Source organism: Pezoporus occidentalis, unplaced genomic scaffold, assembly GCF_034315485.1.
Source record: "Pezoporus occidentalis ecotype Australia unplaced genomic scaffold, CSIRO_AGI_Poc_V1 ctg355, whole genome shotgun sequence".
NCBI classification, from domain to species: Eukaryota; Metazoa; Chordata; class Aves; order Psittaciformes; family Psittacidae; genus Pezoporus; species Pezoporus occidentalis.
In genome coordinates, this window is record NW_026915538.1 from 141817 (window position 1) to 158339 (window position 16523).

A 16523-nucleotide genomic window follows, 5' to 3' on the forward strand; every position below is an offset into this window, starting at 1 on the left:
GTCAGTAATAGCACAGCGTGTCCCTCTTTGGGAGGGAACTTCTGAACTGCCTGATTCCTTGATATCAGACAGCATTCTTCTTCCCATGCCCAAAGAGTGCTTGGCCTGAGCAGTTCCCACGGGGAAAATAGCAGTAGCTAAAGGGAGAATGAAAAGAGGGATAAAAGCCTCAATGGTTCCCCTAAACTTGAGTCAGAATCATAGAATCACAGCCTAGTTTGTGTTGGAAGGGAGCTTAAAGCCCATCCAGTTCCAACCCCTGCCACGGGCAGGGACCCCTTCCACTGGAGCAGCTTGCTCCAAGCCCCTGTGTCCAACCTGCCCTTGAGCACTGCCAGGGATGGGGCAGCCACAGCTTCTCTGGGCACCCTGTGCCAGCGCCTCAGCACCCTCCCAGGGAAGAGCTTCTGCCTAAGAGCTCATCTCAGTCTCCCCTCGGGCAGGTTCAAGCCATTCCCCTTGGCCTGTCCCTACAGGCCCTTGTCCAAAGCCCCTCTCCCATTTTCCTGCATCCCCTTTAGGCACTGGAGCTGCTCTCAGGTCTCCCTGGAGCCTTCTCTAGGCTGAACAGGGCCAATCGCATTCTGTTCAGTTTGAAGCTGGCTTTCTGTATATTGAGTTCAACCTCTAACTGAGGAAATAGTGTAATGAGCTGGACCTGACCCACAAAGATGGAGCGAGTTTGATTAATATGGAGCAACCTTCTTGTGCGTGGAAAATTAAGAGCTGTCTGAAGCTGAACTGTGATCAATACCTGACAAAGTGCTGTGACCAGAACATTGATGCCATCCCAGGCCCTACCAAAGGTTCACCTACCCCAGTGCACTGTTTCTTAACAATAAACCAGCAGTGCCAGTTACCAGCAACAGATCTTCAGGGATAAAGTATAAGTGAGGTGTATAAAGTCTTAAATCTCCCCCAGCATTCGCCTTACTGACTGTAACAGGCAGGGTGGTGGCTTGGAGGTGGCCTTGAGAAGGAAAATGGCACAAAGATAGATCCTTCTTGTGGGTTGGTCTTACGTTCTGTGTGTGCTTTGTAATCTAATGCAGGAAGTCTGTGTATTCCCAGGTGCTGGATAACAAGAACAGTATAAAACATTAAGGAATACTTCTGTCTCTTTGTTACTTGAGCAGTGTCCTGCTGTTGGGAGCATCTAGACTTAGAAGACTACTATCAAAGTGCTACTTGGATTCCTGCTGTTCAGTGTTGGAATTCCTGAAAGCAAGTCATTTCTAGAACCTGGAGACCTCAGTCTGGGAGCCTGGAGTCAGATATCAGAAGGCTCATATCAAATCCTAAATAACTTGTGTACATTCCCTTTTTCTTCCTTCCTTTTGTGTTTTATGGAAGACCCAGTAGGTCAAACACTGCCTGATAGAGATGTAGGAGAGAATAAACAAGAGGATGAAATCTAGCATCCCTTCAGCAGCACTGCAGGGCAGGAGTGTGCCACTGTGACTTAGCCTAGGCAGTGTAAATCAGATCTCTGCTTCCATTTCACATCTGACATACCCTCACTAGTTCCTGTTGATGGAGGAGCTGGTGAGCTGGGGTACTCATGTGTAGGAAAGACTTAGAGCAGGGGAAAAGGGACACATTTGAAGACTGTGGACTTGCCTTTTGCTCTGAGCTCAATTTCTTGTTTTATGGCTTTTGTTTCCAGGGGAGAGGAACAAAACACTATGGCCTGATCGTGGTTGGTCATTCCCTAGGGGCTGGCACAGCTGCCATCCTGTCCTTCCTCTTGCGTCCGCAGTACCCATCACTCAAGTGCTTTGCCTATTCTCCCCCAGGTGGGCTGCTGAGGTAGGTGTTGGGATGGACTGATGGGGGGGGGTGTGTAGTTGTAGCTGGATCAGATCCTGTTTGTGATGCTCTGAGGAGCAGTAGAAGACAAGTCTCTGCTCTGAGAAGCTTGCAGGAAAATGGAAAGGCTGAAAGCTCTTGGCAGCTTTTGCTCTGTGATACAGTTTAGGTTGTGATTTCATATGGCCAGTTTCCCAAGTATCCCAATTTAGGCCTTAGCTGTCTGTGGCTATAGCTCTGATTTCAGCCTGACTAGTGGAAAATGCTCACTGAGTGGACAAGGTGCACTTCCATAGAGCCCCAGACTGGTTTGTGTTGGAAGGGACCTTAAAGCTCATCCAGTTCCAACCCTTGCTATGGGCAGGGACACCTTCCACTACACCAGGTTGTTTAGTTTTCCTTATTCTCTGCACAGTGCCAGTGTCTCCTCTCCCCACCTGATGTGAATAGATGTACAAGAAGGGAGATATCTGACCAAGTGTAGGTTTCTACATCAGTTGATGTAGTTGTTTGAATTCCTTTTGCAGCTGACAATGAATTTGGCACTTCTGGAGGGTGATTTCTGTCATTCTAGAGTGAGTGCCTAGAATAGGTCAGATTCATGTGTTTCTTGGGTGCCTGTTTCTCTCCCTTTGCTGTAGGAGGGATCTAGGGTAGCTGCCATGGACATCTTTAAAGAGAAGCGTGGTGAATTCCTCCCACTGTAGACTGGGACAGACCAGCTGATCATGTTATTTATGTGGCAGCCAAACCAGACTATCCCACTTGGTTGCTGTGGAGTGACATAAAGTCTTTCCAGTTGTGGCAGACCTCATGGGGGGCACTTAAAAGCAGCTATGGATTACCAGAAGCTTCTTGTGATAATTACTGCATCATGTTCCAGGAGCAGGCAAAGGGTTTTACGCCATCCTGCTAATGTATCTGGATACTGGCCTTGCTGTGATAGTTATCCCTGGTCTTCAGCTGCAGAGGAGTTGCTCTGTAGGATGTTTCTTGAGGGTTGATGGCTTTTTGCTCAGTTTCCACTCCTGACATCCCTCAGGCCAAGCTGTGCTGTGTTACCTCAACTGGTTCAGGGGTGCCTTTAACTGCCACACTTCTGTTGGGTTGTGATTCATGCCCAGGATCACCTCTAGGTCAGTGATGCAGCCTCTGCCTGTGGGAAGTGGTTTGGAGCATCTCTAAGAAGGTGGCTGATTGCACAACCAGCTCATAGAGTGGAAGGCTTAACTCCCTCTTACCTCAGTTCTCAGGTTGCTACAGAAGGTGGCCACCTTAGTTCTACAGCATCTTTGTAAAGTAGTTTCAGGAGGATGGGATATCTTCTTACTTTCTGCTGTCCTGGCCATTCCCAAACTTGGAAAATGACCGTGAAGCATCAAATTAAAGTACTTTTCCAAGTCTATTCAGAGCCATATGCGGAGTAATGTTACTTGGGACATGAGATGTGAATAATTCAGCTTTTCTTTACCAAGATGCAAGTCCCCAAAACCTTGAGCATCTTGGGGTTTATGGCTGTTCGGTAACTCGTCTGACACCAGTGTCAAATTTGGGGATGAAGTGCAGTTTGCTGCTAGTGAAACACTCTTTGCTTCTTCTTGGTCCTGTTTCTCTTCCAGTGAGGATGCCATGGAGTATTCAAAAGAGTTTGTGACTGCAGTCGTGCTTGGCAAAGATCTAGTGCCCAGGCAAGTGGAGAAGCGTCTCGATGTCTTGATGAGTATCTGTTCTACACACAAGTCACCTCCTTCCTATCACAAACACCTCAGTCATATCTGTCTCCACTTTCCTCATTCACCTCGTCCTTGTTACTTCTTCCTTGTCTTCTTGTATTGCTGCATCTTTCACCTGGACATCCATGTTGGTGTTTCACACAGCTTTTTATAGGCATATCCCTGGCCATCTCTCAGCTGCCTGTATGAAAGAAAAGGGTGAATATCCTGCCTCTAATTGCAGTATTTGACATGTCAATGCCATCTTGCCATTGTTATCTTGGGACTTCTTTACACTCTGCTCTGAACTAAATGTCCTGTCATCTCATTTTGTACTGTCTGTCCCTGAGTACTTATCCCTTATCACTTCACATCTCTGAATCAGATCCCTCATTTCATGTGTCTTGGCATCTCTCACCTCTCCTCCTGGGACATGTTCTGCTGAATGGGGCATTGGATTAGGAGCCAGACCAACTGAGTTTTCCTTTTGCTTCTGCCCCTGTTCTGTGACCTTGGATAAATGGTGACATTTGTCTGTACACATACAGAATTCAGTGGAGGAAAAGTACTCCACAGTATTGAATATGCCTTTGGGTAACCTGTATGACAAAGTCTTTTCCATCCTATAATTTAGTGGTGCCACATAACTCTGTGGGACCTTCACTTACCTGTTCTGTGTCATCCTATACTTGTCCTCACTCACTTGTTCCTGTGATTGCATCATCTCCCTTATCTGTTCATTGACCTTTCTCATATCTCTGTTCACTGATCTCACTCTATTCCATTTGTACTTCTTTATTGTCATGATGGTTTCCTGCAGCCTCTTAACCATGGTTACTGGTCCTGGCTGATGCCACAACCCTCCTCTGAAATGATCTGTGTTGTATTCTTGTAGTAGCTTTTGTAGCAGTTTCTTGTTCTGTGCTCTGTGTTCCTATAGTCCTGTTCCCTGACACATCTTCCTCTTTTCCAGAATTGGACTCTCTCAGCTGGAGGGATTTCGCCGGCAGCTTCTGGATGTTCTTCAGAGAAGTAACAAACCAAAGGTAAGAGTAAAGATCAGCAAACACCCAAAGTGTCTCTGGGCAGTGATGGTGAGCTCATAGTGTCACACAGCAATACTGCACGCTGCCCCTGCCCTCCAGCTCTCCTTAAGTCATAGAATCACTGAATCAACCAGGTTGGAAAAGCCCTTTAAGCTCATCCAGTCCAACCGTTCCCCAGCCCTGCCAAGGCCACCACTAACCCATGGCACTGAGGCCTCGAGTCCGCGGTGTGTGACTGTGACTGCAGCCCTACCCTGGGCAGCCTGTTCCAATGGCTGAGCACCCTCTGGGGAAGGAATTGTTCCTCTTCTCCATCTAAACCTGCCCTGGTGCAGCTTGAGGCCGTTGACTCTTGTCCCATCCCTTGTTCCCTGGGAGCAGAGCCCAGCCCCTTCCTGGCTCCATCCTCCTGTCAGGCACTTGCAGGCAGCCATCAGGTCCCCCCTGAGCCTTTTCTTCTCCAAAAGCCCACTGTGACCACTACTTGCATGACCAGGGGAGTGATGATAAGAGCTTGAAGGCAGCTAGAAGGGTCAGGGCAAAGGGCTGTGCTTCATTTACAGGCTGCATGATGACTGCTCCATGCATTTCAAGTTCACCATCACAGGTCTACACTGAGCAGGATATTTTCTCCTCTAAGCCTGTTTTGAAGTCTGTGTTCCAACTGTAGCTGTTCTTGGCCAGTAACAAATGGTAACAGGCTAGGGAGTACAACAGTTGTCTGTGTGTAGACACTGCTGGTGCTGTTCTAGGATAAGCGGTCTGTTCATGTTTTGAAGATAGGATATGTGGGAAGTTGTTCCTCCCCAGCCTTCTTTATCATTAGGCTGAGGTGGAAAAAACCATAAGGCATTAAGATTACTAAGGGTAAAATATTATAGAAATGACCTGTAGAGGGAGAAAACTGAGTTGTATTTGTTTTTCATGTTAGTGTTCTATGGGGTTTGTGTTTTGGCTTTGGGGGTTATGGTGAATTTGGGGGGTTTTAGGATTTCTTTTAGTGCATAAAGGCCTAAACAGATTGTTTTGCCTGTGTTGGATAATCTATTGCTTATGTTTGTACATTAAACATTCAGATTCCTTCTACCGTGTCTAGCCTGGAAGATACCAAGTTATCACTTGGTGGATATGTTGGTGCTTGCTCTAGATCCTTAACTCTGCAAAATCCTCCATTAAAACCAAGGAATTATAGAATCATGGAAGGGAGCTTAAAGCCCATCCAGTTCCAACCCCTGCCATGGCCAGGGACATCTTCCACTGGAACAGGTTTCTCCAAGCCCCTGTGTCCAACCTGGCCTTGAACACTGCCAGGGATGGGGCAGCCACAGCTTCTCTGGGCACCCTGTGCCAGCGCCTCAGCACCCTCCCAGGGAAGAGCTTCTGCCTCAGAGCTCAGCTCAGTCTCCCCTCGGGCAGGTTCAAGCCATTCCCCCTTGGCCTGTCCCTACAGGCCCTTGTCCAAAGCCCCTCTCCAGGTTTCCTGCAGCCCCTTTAGGTACTGGAAGGCTGAGATGTTGCCACTTCTAAAATTGGGAAAGGAAGAAACAGATCTTCCAGGCAGGATTCTCTCTCTCTCGGTCTGTTATTTAAGCAATTGGATGCAAGACCTGTTTTTTCTGCTATCAGGTATTCAGTTTAAACCTTCCAGTAGTGTCTTGAGATGACTCTGCTTTTCTGTGTTGCTTTTCTCACCTCAACGCTCTCCCTCGTTTCTCTTGTTGGACAGTGGCGCATCATTGTGGGGGCCACAAAGTGCATCCCCAAGACAGAGCTGCCTGAAGAGACAGAAGAGAACTCAGTCACGAGTAACCGCCTCTGGACCCACCCCAGTGACCTGACTATTGCCCTGTCTGCAAGCACACCCCTGTACCCACCAGGCCGCATCATCCACGTGGTGCACAATCACCCTGCAGAGCAGTGCTGGTGAGTATCTGCAGAGCAGCACAACCAGTCCACAGTGGCGGTGGAAATTGCCCGTAGGAAAAGACTTCCCAAGACAGGAACCCATCTATGAAGGTGATTTTTTTGCCCCCCACACACACACTGTCTTATAGCGACAGGGATTGTACTGCCAGAATAAAAAGATCATGGAATGGTTTGGGTTGGAAGGGACCTTAAAGCTCATCCAATTCCAACCCACTGCCACGGGCAGGGACAGCTTCCACTAGAGCAGCTTGCTCCAAGCCCTGTCCAACCAAAGATGGTCATGTTACTGTTGGCTAGTGTAGTTTGGAACAATGGCAGTACCATGTGTACTTTAACATCTTTTCCCTCTGTTTCCCCTCCTGTTGCTTTCGTCTGCAACCTGCTGTTTCTTTTGCATGCCAAAATATTGGCCTGTTCTTTCATCCGCTGCTCTCTGCCTTTCCCTCTCTTTGCGTCCCAACTCTTCTTCCAGTTGCTGTGAGCAAGAGGATCCCACTTACTTTGCCATCTGGGGTGACAATAAGGCATTCAATGAAGTGATCATCTCGCCGGCGATGTTGCACGAACACCTCCCATATGTGGTCATGGAAGGGCTCAACAAGGTAATGCAAAGAATTAGGATCATAGAATCATCAAGTCCAACTGTTCCCCAGCACTGCCAAGGCCACCACTGACCCATGTCACTAAGGGCCTGACGAGTGACTGAGCTGATGTATGATGGTTGTAGAGTGGGTCTCTGTCCCTAAGCTCTACAGTTCCCAGCCATGCAGCTCTACCATGGAGTTTTAGCCACGTCTCCTCTGCCCTGCTGATGTGAAGGTGCCTCCCCAGCACTGAATTCCCAGCAGGGCATTTGGGCAGATTAAAGTATATCAGAATGTATTGCTCTAACCCTTTATCTCAAGATCTCACCCTGTGCTTGCAGGGTAAGAAACAGGCTTTTACCTTGCAGGCCCTGGTAAGAAACAGAGGCAAATCCAGCTGTTTGAAAGCCCTGAGCTGAGAACAGTCTCCACTAAAGCACTGACTGTTCCTCTGCTTCTCTTGAATAGGTCCTGGAGAATTACAACAAGGGGAAAACAGCTTTACTTTCTGCAGCCAAAGTGATGGTGAGTCCTACAGAAGTGGATCTCACCCCAGAACTGATCTTCCAGAGTCAGCCCTTGCCCAGTGGCCCTTCAGTGCAGATCGGAACTGGAGCCGTAACAACGGACAGAAGGAACAGCAGTACTAAGTAATGATCTCTTTGGTTTCTTGGAATGGTTGTTGGCTCTCTGTGGGCCTTCTTTCTCTTGGGGTATTGTGACTGATGCTTGTGGGAAGGGTGGATACAAGGGCTGCCTTTTGGGGGGCTTTGCTTAGCTTCATCTTGTCCTGTGTCATGTTGAGAGGGAGGAAATCCTTTGTGTGCTGCGAGGTGAGGAGAACCTGGAAGTGTGACGGGGTGGAAGAAACTCCATCTTCATCCTTGTTGTGGCAAATGAGAGGTGGAGGAACATCTAGAAGATAGACAGGGGGAAGAACTTGTTCTTGGTGGTGTGTGTGAACAGCTTTCCTGTAGGAGCCAATGGCAGAGAGACTCCTTACAGACTTTCAGGTGATGTTTGAGGCATTGAAGGACCCCAAATTTGCAAGAAGCAAAGAAAATAAGTGTAAAAATTTGGGCAAAGGCTTATTTCAAAGTTGCAACACAATTTCCATCACTGAATTGCAAATTTGCAGACAAAACAGGGGAAGAAAGATAGTTCATAGTCACAGATAGGAAATGATGGTTGTGAGTGGATACAAAGACAACATTGTGGGTGGGAGAAGATTATGTCTTTGCAAGGGAAGCACTTCTATGGAGATTACAGGTAGAGACCCTAAGAAGCTCTGTGTGTGTGTGGGAAGAGGCAGGGTGAGATGGTCTGTACTGAGCATCCTTGAGATAACATGAGTGAAGTTTAAGCTTAGAAGGAGCTAAAGGCAGCAAATAATATGAAAATGGTGAGGTTCTTGTCTCGGAGAGAGTGATAATGGCCAGAAACAGTGAAGGAGAGCTTAGAAGCAGAACTGCAGCTGAGATGAAACAGTAGGAGAAGGGATCAGCCTATGTTGTGAAGGCCACAGTAAGCCTGAGAAAATGAAGTAGGTCAAGCAGGGAGAGGAGCCGTGGTTTCTGTGCACACCCAAAGAGCTGCTTCCCTTTGAGATGAGTGAAAACAGAAGGGAAATCCCGGGATCTGAAAGGGATGAGGGAGAGGGCAGAGAGGCTTCAGGGAGGTGCCAGAGTGGAAATGGTTGTAGGTCGGTTGTGTTTGATCCAAGGTTAGAACCGGTTTACTGCGTCACACTCCCTTCTCTGGGGTTCTGGAAACCTGTTCTTAGATGACTGTTGAAGCTAAAGGGATCAAATCCTGGTCTAACTTAAAAGCTTCTCCCTATCCATCAGGTCCTCCTGGCAGGTGCAGCAGTCCTCTGCCAAGCTCAGGCTCTTTTCCCAGCTATTCCTTCCTTTTCCCAGGAAGCTTGGAGCAAGCTGCTCTAGTGGAAGGTGTCCCTGCCCGTGGCAGGGGGTTGGAACTGGATGAGCTTTAAGGTCTCTCCCAACCCAAACTATCCTGTAATTCTATGATATTTCCTTAAGTTCTTGTCTTTAAGGGCTGTTGCTTTGGCTGCAGCTCATCTCAAGCTTTGTGTGTGCCTGGTGTGGGGAACTCCTTCCCTGTGTCTTTGACATGGTGTCTTTCTGGAGGAGCCCTGCCTGATCCTTTGAAGTCTTGGTGTAACTGGTGTCTTTCTAAAGATCTTCACTTGGCTTAAGCTGAAGAAATTGCTTTTTTTACCTGTCTTAAAGTCTGCCACCTGAAATGATAGCTGAATTGGGCATGGGTAATGCTCTAACAGCCTCCTGGCATTGGTGGTAGCAAAGCAGGGCCTGCCAGCATGGAGCAGGAGGGGAAGGCATGAGACTGGAATGGTTCTAGAGTGTGAGAAGAAGGAGTAACAGGTTAATTGTAGGCTGATCCTTCAACCTCTCGTGCCCCAGTCCTCTCTTAATACAGAGAGAGGGGTTTGCATGTGTGGAACCTAAGTGAAAACAGTGCTTGAGGGGGAACACTTTTGGCCAGGAGAGAAGGGAGAAGGGCAAGAACCTGAGTTTTCAGAAGGGAGAAACTGTACCTAATACTTTCAGGTGGGAGGATGGAGACATAAGGGGTTTCTTGCAGTTGTGGAGGGCTCTGGTTAGAGCAGCCAGGGTGTATGAGGACCTCTGTGCTTGGTTCCTGTGGCTGTTGTGGCCACTTGTGGTTGGTTCTCTGGTGTGATGCGACCTCACGTTGTCTGTTTCTCATTGCAGGAGCAAATCCCATTCTGAGATCAGCTTGGAAGGCTTCTATGAGACGAAGCCACTTTCCCCTGTGCAGAAAGACCCCGTGGAGCTGCTTCTCCTGGACACAAAGGAACGTCTGTCTGTGGAGCTGCAGGACCGCCGTGCCCCTCTTGCCACCATGGAGAGCCTCTCAGACAATGAATCCCTCTACAGCTTTGATTCCAGGCGCTCCTCTGGTTTCCGGAGCATCCGGGGCTCTCCCAGCCTCCATGCTGTCATGGAGAAGGATGAGACCCACTGCTTTTATATAGACCCTGTTATCCCTGAGGAAAACCCTTCCCTGAGCTCCCGGACAGAGCTGCTGGCTGCTGACAGCCTCTCCAAGCACTCCCAAGAGACTCAGCCCCCTGACAACGTGCTCAACAGCGGTGGCACTACCCCACAACGACGCTGCAGTGAGGAGGGAGCCAGCAGCGAGGGGGACCGTGTTTCCTTACCCCCTCGTGAGGAGCTGTCCCTCCAGAATGGACGTCTCACTGATGTTCCCAGTCCCCAAGTGCTGGAATTTGCTGAGTTCATAGACAGCCTCTTTAATTTGGATAGCAAAAGCAGCTCCTTCCAGGACATCTACTGCATGATGGTGTCAGACAGCTCCAGTGACTTTGCAGAGATGCCCAAATCTGTTAGTGATCAAGAGATCCTGTTGAGGGCACAATATGAACCCAACTTAGTCCCTAAGCCCCCGAGGTTGTTTGCAGGCTCAACAGATCCTTCGTCGGGCATCTCTGTGTCCCCCTCTTTCCCCCTTAGTTCATCTGGAGAACTCATGGACATCACTCCTACAGGTGTGAGCAGCCAGGAGTGCCTGGCCACTGAGAAAATCCGGACTTCCACCCCCTCTGGGCATGTAACCAGCCCTGCCAAGCAGGACGACCTCATGATTTCAGCCCTCTAGTTGCAGGGTAAAAGGGGTGCAGCTCTGAGAGCTGATCCCATAGGCTGAGTGCTGGGATAGTACTTGGAGGAGGAGGAGGTGGTCATGGGGCAGTTCAGATCAGAGGAGACAGTTGGAAATGTTCCTTTCTGGGGGTGACACAGTGGTGGCACGTTGGTGTCTGGAGGATGGGCTAGGAGAAGCAGCTTTGCCTCACAGGGTCTGCTGCAGGGCTTGAGTCTCTAAAGGTAGATGGAAGTTCCCTACCCCAGCCTGTCTCATGGCATTTCTGAGGCAGATTCCTTGCCTCAGGGCACCTGCTGAGTTTGGGAGTGACATATCCTGCTTCAGGGAATCCTCTGGCCTGAAGGGGTGGATTCTCTGAAGCTGAAGGATTGAATAGATTGAGGGAGCCAGGCCAGATCCCCGCCTTGGTACCATGTCAGTGGGTTTGGAAATGAATGGATTGAGACTTTGGGCCCTATTGCACTACCAGGTTGGATCTGGCCCAAGATCCAATCCATCCCACTTCCATAGGCATTGCTTTTGTAGGACACTCTCCTGTTCTAAAGCCATTGGGGCTATATTCTCCCCACATGCAGTCTCCCCTCCCCTGGCCAGGCACAGCAAGAGCAGGGCTGGCACTGTGCTTTCTCTCCCCTGACTCCTTCTGTGTTCAGTGACCATCAGGCTGCTGCTGAGAGGGAAGGACACTGTTCTGAAGAGCCAAAGCCCTCTGCACGTCCCTCCTTTGCCAGAAAGAGTTCTGGATGTCACCACCATCACTTCTCAGCTCCCTGGACCACTCTGAGCTGGCCACATTCCTGCAGGCCTGACAGGATCCTCATCTAGGAGCTGCATGGATGGATCAACTTCAAACAACAACAGGCTTCTCAACACCCAGTGTTATGTGCCAGGCCCTTGTGGAGCCTGGGAGCCTCTGCTGGGTCCTCACACCACCCATATGCCATAATCACAGAGCAGTGTCAGCCTCTGTCATTGGGAGTTCAGGGGAAAGATGGACTTTTACAAGAGTATTGAAAAATTACAGGAGTATTGCAAAAATACTCTTTTTCAGTACAAAAATTACAAGAGGATTGAAATCTCTTGTATGTTTACAGAGCTGCTAAGCTTCTTGGAAGGTATTTATTAAGCAAACAGGGAGGCTTTCCCTCAGCTTAAAAGCGTGTTCATCCTCTCCTTTCCTGTGCTGTTGCCTCTGGGATCCAAGGGGATAGAGGATGGGCAGGTAATGATTGCAAGTCCTCTGCTTTTCAAGTGGCTCAGAGCCTGGGGGGAAGCATTGTGCATCCCTCACCCACCCTCCCTTGGCTGCCTCTCCATTGCACACTGCAAAGCTTGACCAAGGTACCAGGAGAACTCCCTGAGCACTGCTGTGCAGAGCCTCAGGGCCTCTAGGAGCCTCCAAGACCTTCCCAGGCAGGGACTTGCCAATGATGGGAGCAGGAGAGAAACTACCTATTGAGAGAGTTTAAACGTACTGTGACCTGTAAAAAGGCCTTTTGTTGGCACAAAACCTTCCTATTCAAGCTCTGCAGTCATCAATCAGTCTCACTGGAGCTCTGAACTCCCTCACTGGAAGAGAAAGTCCCATTTTAACTTCCTTGTAATCACAGGGATGTTCATTGCTCTCCTTCCCCCTCCTTAGTCGTGATCTTTCCACTGTGGGAGGATGCTGTGCTTCCCAGGCTCATGGCAAGCCTCTGGGCTCCTGTTACCCTTATCCTGGTATCCCACAGCCTTTAGCTGTGGTCACTGAGTAGTCTCTTGACTACTCAGCCATGGGTCTGAGTCATGTCTCTTGTCTGAGTAGTATCTTGACTACTAGACATGGGTCAGGCTGTTCTGTCCTGGACACCACACAAACCGAGTGGCATCAAATGCCATCGAGTCAGGACTGGAGCACTTTATTTCCATCAGTGCACACTGGTTACAACCTCAAGTGCATGGAAATGAACTGGACTTTGTGTCCAAATCCCACAGTTTAGCCTGGGATACTGTGTTCCTGATCCTCACCCATTACAGGGCCTTCAGAAGCACAGGGGCTTTGTTCAGTGGGCAGTAAAATACTGTCCCTGGGGTTTAGGTCCCAAAGGTGACCTTTTCTCTACTGTCTTGAATTAGAAGTAAGAAACCCCTTTGAGTTTCAAGTAATTTCTAAGAGTAAAATGCTTTTAAAAGCAAAACCAAGTTACTTTTCCTCCTTGTAGATCCTTCAGGAAAGAGCAGTGTTGTTCCCTTTGCTGCGAGCTTGTTCAGGAGCTCCCCTAGAGCAGCTGTGTAAGTGCCATCACATCACCCACTCTTGCAGAGCACAGGGTAAGGCTGACTTGCTGCCCACACCCGAGGCACACTAAAAAGGTGGTGTCCAGGAAGACACACAATAAACTTGGGGTGGTTTTGAGGGGGAAAGGGGATATTGTAGCATCGGGAGGCTGAGGCTGGCAGGCTGGCTCTCCTCCTGATGCAGACTGCTCACCCACGTTGCTAAGAGGAGGGGAAAGGAGTTAATCTCTGCCTTTAATCATTGGCAGAAGATGGGTAGGAATCACTTAGCACTTAGGCAGAGCTTTATATCTGCAAAGCACTTTACAAATGCTAAGGAAAGAATCATCTCTGGCCCTAGCAGTGAGGTGGTAGGAGATGGGTTTCTCTGAGACTAGGTGGAACTACTGGTGCCCTACCAAGGATGGTGGGGAGATGCCTCAAGGTGAGGAAGGTGGATTATCTCCCTCTGGTGTTTCAGTGATGACCTGAGGATGGTTAATGGGTTATAATATTGCACTAGAAAGTCACTTCTGAGCTTAGGCATACATCCACAATGTCCTGGAAGACACAGTCCTTGTGTGTGACTCTTTCCTTCTCTGTGCCATTGGAACTGTGTCCCAAGGGAATGGGTTTACCTTGCCCTCACCAGCTGTAGCAGGAAACAGCCTGGCATGCTGCATTATTTGGCTTTGTGCTCTGTGGTTGTTAGGTTCCTACTGAAAAGCCTGGAAAACACCTAATGCCTGTGACCTGGCCTTGCCATAGATCAAGGCAGTAAAGGTGCAAAAGGGCCTTAGTTAAAGGTCTTGTATCACATTATGTGTAATTCCTGGCTGCTTTGTTCTCTCTTGACAAACAGATCTGTTCCCAATCACAAGTAAATCCATGTTCTTGGCATTATTTCTGCTTTAAATGGCTTTCTGTGTCTTCCTTCTTATCAGTCCTTTCCTCAAAGAGTATTTGACAGGCTGATCTCCTGTTTCATCCTGGAAGAGTGTATCTGGGGAGCTAAGCATGAAGCCTGTAGCTACCTCCTTTGCACTGCACATGGTTGGCTGCTTCCTCTGCCCTTGGAAACATGAAGTATCCTCACGTTTCTTAATCTCTTGTCTTCTGGTTCCTACTCTTCAGCTTTGTGCCTTTGAATCTTTAGGTGTTCCCATGGAATTTCAATGGGATATTCCAGCCAGCAGTGCTGGGAGTGCTGTTGCTCGTGCCTGAAACCCCAGCTAAGCAGCAGCAGCTCATCAGCTCCATGGCACATCCTTAAATGTCTTAAAATGCCCTCCAAGAGCTTTGTGGTACAGCTGAGGCCACAGCATTCCCGGAGAGCAGAGAGTGGACTTTATGCACCTTAAAGTGAAGCAAGGGCAACCTGCTTCACCAGCACAGCTTTGCTGGAGTCCAGCAGGGTTCTCTGTCCCTCCATGATCTCCTGCTGTAGCAGATTACATTCAAGTGGGTACTTGACACTTGCTGCTGCATCCTTCTTCATGATGCTCTCAACAGACTGTAGTGAAATGTAATCCTGAAGCCTTGAAGAGTTCAAGGGCAACGTGGGATGCTCTTGCCTAAGTGTGTGTGGAGCTCAGTCCCACAGTTTAGCAGGGTCAGAGGCAATTCTTGTGTTCAAAGGCCAGGTTGGATGGGGCTTGGGAGCAAGCTGCTCTAGTGGAAGGTGTCCCTGCCCCTGGCATGGGGTTAGAACTGGATGAACATTAAGGTCCTTTCCAACTCACATCAGTCTGGATTCTATGATTTCCATGGTTGACAGGAGTCTTTCTGTGTTTCCCTTTGCATTGGCTGGGCTGGACCAATGCTTGGGGCTGGGTTCACTTTGTCCTTATGTGTGCCCATTGCTGGGATATTCTCTTCCTTTGGAGGATTCTGGCTTTGTAGGAAGGGTAGAGTAGCATTTGATTACGGTTATCTTAGATATAGTGGTTGCAGCTACCCTCTGCAGAGCACGTTAAGCCACACAGGTGAGTCATTTGCTTGTAAAGTGGTTTATAACTTATTAAATGTAACAGAAATACTGGCAGACACTTAAAATAACCTTTAGCTCTCAACCTAGCAGCTTTGCTGTGTGCTGAAAAGCTCCTTCAGCTTCCCTCCTATCTATAGCATCACATTTGTTCCTTTCTGCTCAGACAACTGAAGTCTGAGATGGCTTTTGCTGACAATCCTTCCATGCTGTCAGTGTTCATCATTCCTTCTCTTTGGATTCACTCCACTAAAGCTGGGTTTTTGTGGAGTGCTGTTACTTCATTGTGCTGCTGCAAACAGACTCTCTCAGAGCTGCTCTGCACTTTAGGAAGCTTATAGACAATCTCTGACATCCTCTTTCTAGTTGGAATAGCTTTGGGTGAATAGGTTTTTCTGCCCTGTGAGGGTGCTGAGGCGCTGGCACAGGGTGCCCAGAGAAGCTGTGGCTGCCCCATCCCTGGCAGTGCTCAAGGCCAGGTTGGACACAGGGGCTTGGAGCAAGCTGCTCTAGTGGAAGGTGTCCCTGCCCGGGGCAGGGGTTGGAGCTGGAGGAGCTTTAAGGTCTTTTCCAACACAAACTGCTCTGTGGTTCATGTTGGATAAGTGCTCCCTCATTAGAGTTCTGTAGCAACAGAAGTAATAAGTTCCAGAAGTAAGGTAAAAGGGAAATGGGTTGAACATCCAACACACTGAATCTGAAAGCTCAGTCTAACAACCAAGACATTGAACAGGGGTGGTTGTTTCTTAGCTGTGAAATCATAGAATCACAAACTGGGTTGGAAAGGACCTTCATATCATCTAGTTCCAACCCCTGCTATGGACAGGGACACCTCACACTAGACCAGGTTTCTGTAGTGAGAAGATGCTTGCAGTGAACTGAGTGCCTCTTCAGCCTTGCCTGGGGAAGGGGAGGGTTGGAAATCCAACAGTGCTTTAGCACAGGCTGCTCTGGTGTCCTGAATGAAGGAATATCTGGCTCGGAAGCACCGGTTGGGTCAGGCTTTTTGGCACATTCTCCTCGGAGCCTGTGCAGTGCTGAGCTGGGATTTAGGGAAGAGCTGCATCTCTGGTGCCAAAGCTCCCTCTCATGGCGCTCCTGTGCGGAGGAGGCGATGCTCCGTGTGGCAGGCAGAGAGCATCCTGCTGGAGGCAAACTTCCCTGGCGCTTAAGGGAAGAAAGGGACATAAAGATTGCAGCCGAGTGGTGGGACTTGAGCTGGGAATTCCTTGCTCCACGGTGAGATGCTCACACTGGTGTTAGGGTGAAGTGTGAGAGAGATGTGAAATAATGTATTGCATACAGTGATGTTCTTCCCCCCTGCCAGCTCCTGAGTGGGCTGTGTCTGCTCTGGTCCCTTCAAGGGAGGAGCCACTGCCCCTTGGGGTGAGAGAGTCGGGGCCTTCACTGCTAAGATGGGTGAGTGTTTCACCTCAACCCTATTCGTTTGTGAGCTCTGTGTTGTTAGAGTGGAGAAACACTTGAGGAAGGAGGTTCCTGCTGGGTGGAG

At 48.9% G+C, this 16523-nt stretch overlaps 1 protein-coding gene across 5 annotated transcripts in view; it reads left to right on the forward strand.

Annotated features, from left to right (window-relative positions):
• DAGLA (diacylglycerol lipase alpha) overlaps positions 1-13942 on the forward strand; it is a 72770-nt gene extending 58828 nt beyond the window's left edge. For all 5 annotated transcript variants that reach the window (XM_062630526.1, XM_062630527.1, XM_062630523.1 and 2 more), the window contains 8 exons: positions 1667-1809; positions 3429-3497; positions 4495-4567; positions 6294-6490; positions 6966-7095; positions 7546-7727; positions 9834-12552; positions 12601-13942. In XM_062630526.1, the coding sequence (XP_062486510.1) occupies positions 1667-1809; positions 3429-3497; positions 4495-4567; positions 6294-6490; positions 6966-7095; positions 7546-7727; positions 9834-10761 (1722 nt within the window). In that variant the 3' untranslated portion in view covers positions 10762-12552; positions 12601-13942. The remainder of the gene's footprint in view (positions 1-1666; positions 1810-3428; positions 3498-4494; positions 4568-6293; positions 6491-6965; positions 7096-7545; positions 7728-9833; positions 12553-12600) is intronic.
• The last annotated feature ends 2581 nt before the right edge of the window (positions 13943-16523 follow it).